Genomic DNA, 13,842 nt, shown 5'->3' on the forward strand with positions numbered 1-13,842 from the left:
GCTGAGCAGTGCAGTGTTGAGGTGTGAAGAGGGATCAAGTTTTACCCTGCAGGACTGGGCCTGTTCCTTCAGGCCTTGAATGCTGCTGCCATAGGCGCTCAGGTCAGACATCAGGGCCTCATGTTTCTTCAGCAGAGCCTTTGGAAGACAAACTATTCAGTACAAGTGCATTTGTCACAAAGGGATACAAGCTCAAAGCTTGTGGAATAAATGTAACATGATCAAAAACAGAGCTTGGGGTGGAAATACTAAAAGATCAACAAATGATATACTTCATACTTAAAGAGCAAGAAGTTGACTAATTGATATGTGATACTTATATACTAATATTTTGTTATAACTTCTCTATTCACGTACCTCAGCAGAGTCCTCATCTTTGCCGTAGTCTGTGCTCCCCACGATGGGCTCCTTCTCCCTCATCCAAGACTCTGCTTCGTTGGCATCAGCAAAGTACTGCTGGGCCTGCAGAGAGTCCTCCAGATCCTGTCTCCTCTGGGAGGCCTTGGCCTTCAGAGTGTCCCAGCGTCCATGTAGTTCTGTCAGCTTCACTTTCACATCCTCTCCAGCAAAGTGTCCTGAGGACCCCACACATAAATGACTCGCATTTTGAATGCTGGGACAATATTTCACCTACCAAGGTCACAATCATCTCATAGAAACAGCAAACAAGGCTTGGCTTCAAGTGAATACCTTCCTCCACCATGGCCTCTCCTTTCTGGGTGACTGCCTTAATGCGAGGCTCATGTCCGGTGATCTCAGCCTGCAGGGCCTGGTGCTTCTTCAGCAAGTTCTGGACACCAATCAGGTCTTTGCCTGAGGAAAACATCAAGAGAGACATTTTCTTTAGACCATCGATTATTTGAAATATCTAAATATGGTGGGCTTCAACTGAAACTCGAGCATCCTCCAAGTTCACTGCTTATCTATTCAAACTGACCATTGGAAGGAAACTATAGCTCATCGACCACAACGTTTTTCATTTTATGGTACTAGCAAATATGGCTGAAAAGTTTTACCTCTGTTAGTAGAGGCAGCAATGGGCTCTTTCTCACGGATCCAAGTCTCCTCGTCCTCCACATCTCTGAACAGCTGCTGGAGCCTCAGAGAGTCAGACAGTTTCTGCTTGCGTGCAGCCATAGGCTCGCGCAAAGCGTCATAACGCACCACTAAAGCCTCTTGTTTCTTGCGAATGTTGTCAGCATCAAAGTGTCCAGCATCTTGGAACTGGCGAGCCTGGATTGTTATGCCATCAATGCGATCCTGAGAGAGAAAAATCCACACATTTGCTTTTCAACTATTTTGAGCGAAAGAAAAGGGCTAGCATCTATAATTCCTAGGTATGCCTTCATAATGTATGTCTAGTATTTGGTACCTGGTGAGCGGCCACATCAGCCTCCAACAGTGCATGTTTCTTTTGCAGGTTCTGGACACTGGTCAGGTCTTTTCCATAGTCGTCTGAAGCTAGGTGGCCCTCAACTTCATACAGCCACAGCTCAATGTCCTCTACGTTCCTGTTGAACTGCTGTTGCTGGTTGGCCTCACGGAGCTTGATGCCTAAAGTTAAATAGCAGAAATAAAACTTGCAATCAAAACTCAGCTCAGACTGTTCACATGTCATCAGCAATGGGGTGCTGCACGGGTTTATTCTTGGTCCACTGCTATTTTTATATATATATATAGCAGTGGATATATAGTGGATATATATGTATATATATATATATATATATATATATATATACACATATATATATAACATTATTCATCCTCATCAGTACTACAGTGCTACATTACATAGCAGATGACGCAATTTTATATGACCCTGGTTCCACTCCAACCCAGACTCTGGGTTTGGTTTGCCTTGAGTAGACTACCATTCAAGATTCATATTAAAGATTTCGCCAGAAACTGAAAAAACAAACATGATTGTGTGTTCGAGTTTCTGTCTTTTTGAACTGCTGTAATGCAGCAACATCCTCAAACATCTGTTTTTATTGCTTTTATTGTATGAAATTGCTTTTATTTGTTTTATTACTTTTATGGTATGACTGTTGTTTCTTTTTGTGTCATATTGTACTTTGTAGTTGTATTTTATTGTTTTGATTCATTGTGTTATCGTTTATTTTTTTATGTCCTATGTTTTAATATTTTATTTATTCTTGATGTACAGCACTTTGTTTCAGCTGTGGTTGTTTTTAAGGTGCTTAAGAAATAAAGCTGGATTGGATTGGAAATCAATGGTTAAACCCCATCTATCAGTGCATTACGCTTCATCACTTACGACAAATTTTGTGGTCATCACTGCTGTGTCACACACCTGTACGGACTTCCTTATGGACAAGAAAAAATAACCATCTCATAACATTAATCAATAAAGCTCCACTACTGAAATCCAAACTCTTCTCTCTCTGAAATCTTGCAACTAGCCGTACACGATCCAGTAACTACTGAACCTCCGATATCCCATTTCCTTCATCTTGGCAGAACTAGTTTCAGGTACTATGCACATTTTAAATGGGAGAAACTGCAAACTGTCCTCAGGCTAGATCCTTTACTTTCTTTTGGATTTTTTAAACATTTATTATTTTTAATAATTTTTTAAATGAATTTTGTAATTGTTTTTAATTGTTGCTTGATTGATACAGTTGTCAGGTTTCATATGTGCTGTTCTTGTGTGCTGGTTGTGTGGTTGTTTGACCATAAATGTTTACTAATGTGTATAGTACACTATATACAGTAGTACTGCCATATATGATAGAAAATTTCACATTTGACAATATTAAATTTGAACCTGGATGAAATCAAAACTATCCATATACTGCAGCACTTCCATTATCTTCAGTTCAGTTCAGAAGTGGTTGACCCAAGCTTTCCTATAGCCAGTACCTTTGAGCTCGGTAGCCTCCAGCAGTTTCTTCCACTGGGAGCTGACCTCCTCCATGCGGCCAGCCACCTCAGTGGAGGCGTAATGCTTTCCATCCAGCAGCTCCTGGCCAGACTTCTGCAGGGCATCAATGCGGCTCTGATTGGCTGACAGCTCAGCTTCAAAAGCCTGGTGTTTCTGCACCTTGCCCTGCAGGTTGGAGGGGTCCTGTTGTCAAGAGAGCAAAGGCACAGAGGTTGGAGAATGGAATGGTCAGAAACAGTGGGCATGACACAGGGGGTGTTTCTCAAAGTCAAGGAAGGATCCTTAAATGGCCGAATTTGAGGATGCTACGTCATCAAATCCCACCTAAGGACTGTTCCAATGTCAAGGAACCTTCAAATTCTACCAAGGACTGCGTCCTTCTTTCACAGAAATTTCAAAGATGCATGGGTGCATCCTCAGTGGGTATAAAGTACCCACAATTCTTTGCACACGATTTGCTGGAAGGGAAGGCGGGGCCTCTTCAATGAAATCTGCCCCAGCGGAGCTCAGTAGGATTTAGATAAATATAGAATTTACTTGGAATAATGTCTCTAGGAGTTTTTAGCATAAAGGCATGAAAACAATATTGGCAGAAGCCCTATAGTTTTAAACTATCAAATGTGTCCACTGCCAGATAATGAGCTTCTATAAATAACGTGATTTAGATATATATTATTTAGGTATTATTGTAGCTGCGTTTGTGGTGATACAAATATAAAATCTGGAACAGTTTGAAATCACTCTGTGATTGTGTGTGTGAATCTGTGTACATACTATAGTTGCTGTGGTGATGTAGGACTTTTTCATATGTTGTCTTAACTGCATTCTGAAAAGGAACCAGGGTGTGAATGTGTCTATGAGTGTTTGTGGGGGCTTTACCTGGCCTCACCTGTGAACAGCAACTTTTGCATATTCAGTGAAAACAAGGATTATCCCTCCCACTGTCAAAGCTTTATCCCAAAACAATAGGACATATATTTTTAGATAGCCATTTAATTGTCCAAATCAATTGAGCAGATGAAAGTTTTATCGCTTCATATATTCCTAAGACTTCACTGAATCACCCCAAGTAACCTAAAAAATTCATCACTTGGTTAAAGTCAGTTTTTTACAAACTGTAGCAGAATTCTTAAACTACTTTTTACAAAAATGTGATTTAACCTACCTGGGTTTTTTTAAGTATAATTCAGACATATTTTCTCCCTAAAAGCCACGTGACTGAAAATACAACATTAGAGAATGCCAAAATTATCACAGTACCCTGAAACCCCCTCAGTCTGCTGAGAGTTAATAATGCACACTTGGGGGCACCTGTTCCAATGTGTGTTCACTTAATGCTAGGAAGGACTCTTGCCCTGCCTCTGTAGGATGCTTCCTTAGAAGGACCTGTCCTACCAAGGAAGGATCCTTGACTTTGAGAAACACAAAGGGATGTACAAACACATTTCAAAATGGAGGACACATCTCTGCACAACAAGATCTCCAATGCTTTAACGAAATACCTTGTAAGCTTCGTCTGTGGCAGTCTTCATCTTCTCATTGATCCAGCTCTTGAGCTCATCGGAGTCCCTGAAGAACTGCTGCAGGTGGAAAGAGTCCTCCAAAGCAGCACGACGAGACTGAGCACGCTCATGCAGGGCATTACGACGGTTGAGGAGCTATAAATGTGAGAAGGAAGAGAAAACAGGTTGCTTTTGAGTTTGCAGTGAGATAAGTTACAAAATCATGCCAGCTGCTGTAGCATTCAGTGCTCATACTTGAGGTGGTTTATACATTTCATTTAAGGGTACTTACAGCATCTCTGCGAGTAGCCACGTCCTCTTTGGCATAATGGTTGTTCTGGATTAGTTTGGTGGCAAACTCATCCAGGGCCTGGAGATGTACAAGACAAGGAGATTTAAAAGATGTCCTATTATTAACAATACAACTCTAGAGACAACTGCATAAAATCTGGCAGTGACTGTACAACTCCCATGCAGTAGTAATGAAATCCTTGCTTAAGAGAGGTGGAATGTGGATGTGGCAAAGTGGACAAACTGGAGTAACTTACAGTGATCTTCTCTTCCTGGGCACTAAGTGACTTCTCAAAGTCCTCGTGTTTCTTCAGCAGTGCCTCTACACTGTCCAGGGAGTCACCAAGGTCTTCATTCAAGAGGAAAGCCTAAACAATGCACATACAACATTAAAACATGGCACATCACATCAACCATACAATATGCAGGGGGGTTATTCTTTCTTGAAGTAAGGTTCTGGTGTCAGTTGGTATGTCAGGTTACCTCTTGCTTGCTCATCCAGTTGTCAACTTGCTCAGTGTCCCTGTAGAAGAGTTGCAAGTCCATACATTGCTCATACTGCTGCCTACGAACCTCCCACAACTCCAGCAGAGACTCCTTCTCTTCAGCAAGGATGCCCAGCTACGCACAAGACAAGACAAGACAAGACAAGACAAGACAACACAACACACTGTTATAAACATGTTCAATGTTAAAACATAATACATGTTAGTGTGCTAATGTAACCACAGTCAGATATGTTGCAATCCATTGCAAGTCTGAAGACAGAAATTCCAAATCGGTAATTCCAAATTTTGATCTCAAAGTATTCTTGTGCACCTGTTCTGTAAAACGTAGACACCCACAGCAAACCGACATATGTTAAATCTCTGGTCATCAACAGCATCAACAGAGGTACTCCATCAATTACCACAATGCCATTTGCGAAGAGAGGCAGCATACAGAATAAGTCAACTGTCTTGCTCATCTTCGCTCATTTAAATAATAGCCAACAGCTCAATATTGTGTGAACGGGTGCCGAGTATAACAGAGTGAACCACAGCCAATTACAAAGCTGTACAACTTGTGTGCACAAATTATGCTGTGGATGGAGACAGAGATGGGTATAAGCATGCTTGCAAAGACTTCTATCAAGCACAAGTCAACTGAATGGAAATGGCAGGTACAACATTGTTAGGGTAAATTTCACAATGCAAAACACTACATAAAATATATGTAGTGAATATCAATAAAAGGGCTGCTCAGTTCACTGTGTGCCCTGTCATGTTGCTGTGACATCAGGTGTGTTTATGTTGACAAACTTGGGCTAGATGGATTTTGTCTGAGTTTCATTTTTTTCTGTGTGGGGAGGGCCTTTTGTCTGAGTTCTGAGTACAAGAGATTGCAGGAATAATATTACATGAAAAAGAGAAAGTACAATCTGAGTGCTGTCGTTGTACCTTTTCTTTGACCTCCTCAGATGCGTAGTGTCCTGTATTGAGCAAGGCCTGTCCGGCTTCATCAGTGGCTCTAAAACTGTCTTCGTGAGCATCAATCTCTCCCTGGGAAACACAGAAGACAACCTTGCATTGCTTCTTTTTACATGTGAAATCAACATTGCACATTCGTCTGTATTCAGCTTTTCAAAGGACGATGCTAAAATGGTGATCAAATTCCAAGATTGTGTGACCTGGTGTGTTGTGGGAGATATTACCTTATGCTCCTGGTGGCGGTCTAGCAGAGCCTCAGCTCCAGCCACATCATTGGCCAGTTCGTCAGCATTGATCAAAGCTTTCATCTCTGTCACCCAGCTGGTCAGATCCCTGAAGTCAGCAGTGAAACGCTGCAGCCTTAAAAACAGATTGTGACAAGAGGGCAGGAGTGAGCAGAGTTCTGTAGAGAAACATTAAACAGTAGCACTGAGCAAATACCTGCCTGTGAAAGAGAAGTTTTTTTTCCTTATAATTAGAAAAAATAAAACAAAACAAAAAAAACAAAACATTTGCAACATATTTGATGTGTCAGATAACAGTGATGTGGCTCAGCAGACAGTGCATCACCAAGCTGTGTCTGGTATTTTACCGGTAGGAGTCGTTGAGTCGTGAGTGGCGCTCAGCGGCCAGAGTGCGAATCTGTTCCCAGTTTGTGATTAGTTCGTCCTTCTTCAGATGGATTTGGGAGGCATTTTGCGGATGAGTCTGCTGCAGACGCTCTGCATCACCACCAAGAGTGTTGACCTGGATTAAGAGAAAAAAAGGGAAACAATAAGAAGTTTATAGAAGTTTTTAACTTAATGGCTGTGTTGTATGCATTGATATCATGTAAACCATCTTCTTGCCTTATCTTCCAGGGCAGCCAGATCTCTCTCCAGACCCTCGTGTTTGCGAAGCAGAGCCTGCACACTGGCCAGGTCCCGACCAAAGTCATCAGAGGCCATCAGCTGCTCCTTCTCCTTGATCCAACTGATGGTCTCATCCACATCCCTGTTGTTGGAATCAAACAAACAGGTTTGTATTTACACAGTCGCACAACGAGATTTCTTACTGGAGTCTTTTAAAATTACAAAAGTGTCCATATTTCAACAAAAAGATAATTACTTAAATACTATGCTGTTTACCTGTTGAAGCGCTGCACCTCAGCTGCCCCAAACAGCTTGCCCTGCCTCTGCTGGGCCAGACCCTTCAGGCGCTGCCAGGCTGCGTTTACCTCGTCCTGCTTGCGAACTATGAGCTCAGCCTCTGGATGGGCTTCCTGTATCAGCTTGGCTGCCAGCTGGTTCACCTCGTTCACACGTTCCTCGTGGGCAGCCAGATCGGTCTGGAACTCCTCAAACTTCTTCTGCAGAAGCTCCACATGCTCCAGGTCCTGGCCCAGCTCCTCGGAGGTGGCTATGGCCTCCTAGAAGTGGACATGGATGAACATCATAGGCAAATTTTATACTTAGGTCAAATGTCTATGCTTTAAAAGGTATATCAATTTGCGTATTAATCTTTACTTTTCACTTACAAGGTCTTTGAGCATTTGGGCACCATTTTATCCTTCCTACTACCAACTGAACTGAATAACCTCACAATTCAGTCAACTTCAAGATTCTTTGTGCACTTACAGCTACAGCTTGTCATCCCCCTTGAATTTAATTTTAGTTGCTTGATTTGCTTTATGGTTACTGGTGAATCAAAAGTTTTCCTCTTGGCATGTTGTTGCCTGACAAAATTGGTTTTCATTCATCATTCAAATGAATTAGTAGCATTAATCTCAGGCAGTCTTTTTGGCTTCATCACCAATTACAATTTCCTTTAAATAAGGACAGCTCTTTTTTTTTTTTTTTTTTAACTTTCTAATGAAAGCAAAAGATACTTTAATTAGAGCAGCTAAAGAGCAAATACAGAAACAGTATTTCCTTTATTCTGCCAATGGCAAGAAGAACTGAAAGACTTAAATTGAAAATTCTAAAGAATGCCCCTAAATACAGAAATACATGAATATTTGTTCACTCCAGTAGTAATATTTTTCACATGAACCAATTTTTATCTATGTTTTTGTATAAAAATTCAGATGAAAATCTGACCTTGTCACTGATCCAGTCCAGGGCATCTTCACACTCACGCAGGTACTGGACCAGTTTCTGGGCCTGCAGGAGACGCATGCCCTTCTCCTTGGTCTTCTGCAGCAGAAGGTCCCATAAGCGATGCAGCTCCTCAAGACGAGTCTAAGGCACAGGAAGGAAGCAGAAGGATTTTTCAGATCGTTAATTAGATGAGGATTGAAAGATGTGAGAAAAAAAAGTAAAAGGGTTGAAGACTGGTGGGCAAACATCCCCTCTCCAATATAAGACACAATATCATTGTAGTTTTTCCTTTATAACGAATTAGAAATTTCCATGTGTTATCTAATACAGAAAATTGCGTCCTGGAATTTTAAAGGCATTTATTATACTAGGACAGCTGTTTAAAAATTCCAACAGTAGGACAAAAAAAATTCCCTTCCTTTGTGAGACACAGTACATGCAATAAAACAACAGAATGACAAGATTGGAAAATGTTCTGCAAAGAGCCAGATCTGGAAAAATTTCCACTGCACTCAAGAGTCACATGTCCACAGCAGCTCAGCACCTACTTGCATATACTCTCCAATATTGACACTTGTAACTATGGGTCTTTGTTGTGTCCGGTAAGGCGTGTAGGACTGAACCACATGGAGCAGGTTAACAATGGATAGGATATTCAGGAAACATACATATGCATCCTCAGCATTGTGTGACTTACTCGAATTGTCTCAGAGGAAAAGTGGCCCTCGCTGATCATAAGGTTTCCAGTCTCATCCAGTTTGATAATGGCTCCAGCATTGGCCTGAACTTCAGCTTCAAAGGCCTGATGTTTTTGCAGTTTACCCTGTGTACAAGAAAACACATGAGATATATAGTAAGGGTAAGGGAAGAGTCACTCAAAGGTTCAACTAAATAATTGACAGCAGATTTAAAATATCGAAATGAATAAAAACATACCTACCCTGGCTAACAATTTTTGGCACAGTACCAAGGCATATTAAAAGTCTAATAGGGTTCAAATACTGTACACAGAGACATATTAAAAAGCAGCCTGACAAACCTGCAGGTTGGAGGGGTCTTTGTAGTTCTCATCAGAGGCGATCTGCAGCTTCTCTTGGATCCACTTCTCCAACTCATCCGCGTCACGGCGGAAGAACTGAAAGCGGTAAGAGTCCTCCAGCTTTGTCCGACGCATCATCGACAGCTCCTTGAAACGCCGATAGCGGTCCAGCACCTGCTGTCGGCGCTCCTGGATGTCTTCGGCTGTCTCCAGCACTTTAACCCCTGTGGTGTCCATTTTCTGGAAACACATCATATAAGACTTGTGAGTAAGTTCTGAACATGTAGTGTGTTTTTTTTTACTATATTTGTTTAAAGCTACATCATTGAAAGATCAACTCTGTGCAGAGAAGCAGCTGTAACAGGTATAAGACATGGTTTTATTTGAATGATTTGACATTTTACTCACTCAGGCCACCCAAATATTGACATTATATGAATAACAATAGGAATAAAAGAAAAGTTCAAACAAGCCATCACAGTAAGACAGCTGTGTTCATTTGAATAGGTTTATGCCGGCTTTTTGCAAAGTTAAAATCAACCCTCACTTTTTCCAGATTACAAATACCAATTGCAACAGTTCTCAGATATCAAAACATTCATAAATTCAACCAAGCTGCAGATAAATTCACACAATGCTCATCAAACTCTGACATTTTAACATTTTATCCCTAATAAGACCACATATAACTTAAAGTCCCTCTCAAATCAAAAGGCCAATGCAACTTCTCTTTCAACACAAACTTGGCTTGGAGCTGTAAGGCAGGATACAAAGAACAAGACTCTTTGCCTTCGCAAAAATACCCCATCCTGTCTCAAGCTGAGCAACCAAGGGGCCAGTAGCTGAAACAGTAAAATGCCAAACTGGGGTGGGGGCGGAAATTCCACATGCATGCGAACAGTGCCTAGGCTTCACTACACAATGGAATCACTGCAGTCAGCTTCTCTATCCACTGTGCCTCTGGCCACATGGCCACTGTCGCCTCTAACTGAGAGGAATGTGTAGCTAGTAACCTTGTTGAAACACAACAAACACATGATCTCGAATAGGCATTCACACCAGCTTAATTTCAGGGAACTGGGAAATCAAGAGTATGGGTAGCACAGTCTGAGGGGCTGAGATGAAAACCACTCAGAATTTCAAAATTAAAGCAATCATTAGTGAAACTGATCAAGGTGTGACTGCTGGTAGTTTTACCAGACTGAAACCTTCACCCTGTAGTTATCTGGTGGTTTATAACAATTACAAATACTTAAAAACAGCATAGTTTCTGTGCCAGACTCAATCCATTTTCATATGGATACAAAGAAGAACAAAGACAGATATTGATCTGTCTAACCAAACCAAGGTCAATCAAACCCCAAGCACAATAGCTGATGTCCAAGTTGAGTGCAGGCTGAGGGTGGTGCTGTGTGTGGAATCTGTCAGGCCTAAATGTAGATGAATGTGGGTTTTTGTTGATGTTGCAGATAGTGAGACAAAAAGCGACAGATAGTGAGACTGTCTCCTGGTCCATGTCTACACTCAATGGGAGGATTAGTACAGTCAGCAGTGCAGCTGCAGTGGGCTTTTTCCACCAGACCCAGAGGACAGAGATGCTTCGGTCCCCAGAGGCACCATTAGCTTGCCAGACAAGCAAACATCCCAGTGAGCCCAAACACATAAACATACCCCACTATATCACTGAATATACTGTAAGCCGATTAGCGGTGTCCACTCAGTGCGTTAAAAACATGACAGTCCAGAATTTTAGCCAGCACCCCTCCCCCATCTCCTAACTTGTCCCAGTTCACAGAGAGCTTAAATCATCTCAGGGATTGAATTGACCTCAGCCTCATTCTGCAGTGATGTCAGCAATAGGGGACAGACAAATGTTACTGACAATTCCTCTGATTTCAACATCACAAAGTCACACATGTGTGAATCTGATCCTTCTCACCTCCCCACCCCTATGCAAAGAGCCATTTGACATTTAATACCTCTTTGTTAGCATTTTTTTTTAAAATTACAGATGCAGATTCTGTATTACTGCAATAATAAAGCTTTTTTACACTGACCCAAACTAAACTGGCACAATGCTGCCCCAGTGTGTGTTTTTAAATATCATGCTGGATTCTGGAAGCAAAGAGGCATGACATGGAACACATCAGCATCTGCTGTCATTTTATACATTTGTCAGTTTGGCTCTGTTACTACCTCTGCTGCCAGCTTAATGATGGACCAACACTGCCCCACCCATTCCATATTCAACCAGAACAAGGAGAAATAACTGCACAAGATACCTGCCTTGAACAGGCTGTTTAAAAAAGGGGCTACTGCCAACATTCATTAGCCTTACTACAACCTGCCTTGAACCAGTCCCATTAATAAATCAATCTCTACCCAAACAATGATGACACAGGGATCTCATTTTCTAGCAACCCAGTTTAACAGCTTTCAAAGTTACCATGATTTAGGTTGCAATTTTCACAAAATGTATATAATTTGCCTTTCATCCCAGGAAGTTTAACTGAGCAGACACGGTTTATTTAGAAAGTACTGTGCTTTACAGTTACTGCCAGAAGCCCCTAAGTACTTGGGGGCAGTTTTTGATCATATTACATGTTAGAAAATTTTCATTTTTATCAAACATTTTGGTTTCTTCTTCTTAATGTCTTTTAAAGCAGGAACCTATAACAATTTTCCTAAAAAAAATGTTCTGGGTTATCTGACATTGACCTATGACCTATTTCAACAGCAAATTATTATTAGCAAAATATATCTAGCAGACTGAAAAAACTATTGATTGTATTATATTAGTACGCTACCAAAAGTTGTATTTGTAATATTAATAATGGATATGATAAAAAAATCAATACTTGGCCTCTGTGTAACGATACAACACTGCCACACAAAAATACTGCAATACTATGCTGTATCTATTTTTTCCTTCACCTCTACCTGCCATGAACCTACTGTCCATGCACTGATAATTAGTCTCTCAGTGTAATGGTACATTACTGGTCTGGCTGACACTGTCTATAAGGGCTGCTCAAACTAGAACTTTTTAAACACAAAGTGACAAAAACATTTGTAATGCAAAGACACAAAATATTTACAACCATGTGCCATCCTGTCAACTCAATGTAAAGATGACTAGTATTTTTAGAGGACTAGATACATACTGAATAAAAGGGAGGCAAATGGATATTTGGTTCAATTTTAAGTCTGATTAAAGTATTCAGAACTTTAACAACTTAAATGGAGTATATCTGAAAAATGAGTAGTGTCAGAGCAGGACTGCTTACAGCTCTCTGACACCCCTTAAAACAGCCCTGCAACTGCTGATAGTGTTTCCTCCCATCTTGCAACAGTAGATAACAGTTTTCCCTCTTGACACCTCACTGCTGCTCTGCGGGGGTTTTCTGCTGTCTTCTGCAAACACCCACGCACACAGATATCAGCTGGCCTCTATTCCATAGATGGTTGTAGTCATGTAACTGTAATTCCCTTTCTTCCATCTCTTACAGGCATTTTCAAAATGTAATACTGGGTGGGAACTTTGAACTTTCCCAGCAGCATGTGACTTTTCAAGTCATCCCCTTCCAAAGTCCAATTTTACAGGCACAGAAATGGCCAGTGCAAAGATACTGCCACTATCATTACTTTTCACTGTTTGAAAATTATGTGGGGATTAACAATGTGGTTAAACAATCTAATTGTGATTTCCTTTTTTCTTTTGAGAAAACTGCATTCTTTAGCACCACAATGTCTGTTTGAATGTGATTAATTGTTCAGCCTTAAATTTAAGCAAAAGAATTGGTGGCTGTTAGGAACAGATATATCCTATGTACTATATAGACAGATATAAATATTCTCTGAGCAAACTCTGCAACAAAAGCTGTAGCTGAAACAATTACTCAAGGAACTTGAACAAGCGGAATATAAATTTGCCAATTAAAATTTTCTCCCTCAAAGCCAGAAATACAGGCTGACAGACTGTCCTGCTAGCTTAGCTACCTTATAAACAACGGCTGCCTGCCAGGATCATAAATGGAGGGTGATGGTTATTGATCCACTCCATTAAAATGAATGACTACACACTTTAGGGATTACCTGGATTGTTCATTTAACAGCTTTTAACAACACTGATCAAGAGGTTGACCATAAATCCACGTTTAAGCTGAACTCCAGTCTGAATACATCCCACTTTCTAAATAGAAGCTCATAAGCTAAGTACAGAATGTGTAAAGTCATCTTGAACTCTGCTGTTGTTACCATGAAGCATGGCTACGCCCTGTAATCGGACTCTGTCTCAGAGAATACAGCATCTTTCCAGAAGTTTAATAGATTGCAATGACCTTCCCTAAACCCTTTGTCATCATTAGAAGTCCCGAGAGGAGTGGATGAAGTCATTCACTTAGCAACTCCCAGTTACTATGGTGAACCATCTGTTATGAATAGGGGTCATACTGACGCCATACTGGCAGGATGGAAGCTACAGGAATTTGCAGGAAATGAGAGAGTCTCATGAGACCAGGCAAGCCTATTTCCCTGCTGTGGAACAGCGGAGAGAGAA

At 41.0% G+C, this 13,842-nt stretch overlaps 1 protein-coding gene across 12 annotated transcripts in view; it reads right to left on the minus strand.

Annotated features, from left to right (window-relative positions):
- sptan1 (spectrin alpha, non-erythrocytic 1) overlaps positions 1-13,842 on the minus strand; it is a 45,229-nt gene that overhangs the window by 25,851 nt on the left and 5,536 nt on the right. For all 12 annotated transcript variants that reach the window (XM_078162392.1, XM_033647033.2, XM_078162391.1 and 9 more), the window contains exons 2-19: positions 9,285-9,524; positions 8,943-9,068; positions 8,246-8,386; positions 7,295-7,575; positions 7,016-7,160; positions 6,760-6,914; positions 6,392-6,527; positions 6,138-6,239; positions 5,182-5,319; positions 4,956-5,066; positions 4,700-4,777; positions 4,408-4,563; positions 2,884-3,088; positions 1,373-1,554; positions 1,017-1,260; positions 691-813; positions 358-575; positions 46-138 (exon numbers count right to left, since the gene is read on the minus strand). In XM_078162392.1, the coding sequence (XP_078018518.1) occupies positions 46-138; positions 358-575; positions 691-813; positions 1,017-1,260; positions 1,373-1,554; positions 2,884-3,088; positions 4,408-4,563; positions 4,700-4,777; positions 4,956-5,066; positions 5,182-5,319; positions 6,138-6,239; positions 6,392-6,527; positions 6,760-6,914; positions 7,016-7,160; positions 7,295-7,575; positions 8,246-8,386; positions 8,943-9,068; positions 9,285-9,521 (2,871 nt within the window). In that variant the 5' untranslated portion in view covers positions 9,522-9,524. The remainder of the gene's footprint in view (positions 1-45; positions 139-357; positions 576-690; positions 814-1,016; positions 1,261-1,372; positions 1,555-2,883; positions 3,089-4,407; positions 4,564-4,699; positions 4,778-4,955; positions 5,067-5,181; positions 5,320-6,137; positions 6,240-6,391; positions 6,528-6,759; positions 6,915-7,015; positions 7,161-7,294; positions 7,576-8,245; positions 8,387-8,942; positions 9,069-9,284; positions 9,525-13,842) is intronic.

Source organism: Epinephelus lanceolatus, chromosome 19 (assembly GCF_041903045.1).
Source record: "Epinephelus lanceolatus isolate andai-2023 chromosome 19, ASM4190304v1, whole genome shotgun sequence".
Taxonomy (NCBI): domain Eukaryota; kingdom Metazoa; phylum Chordata; class Actinopteri; order Perciformes; family Serranidae; genus Epinephelus; species Epinephelus lanceolatus.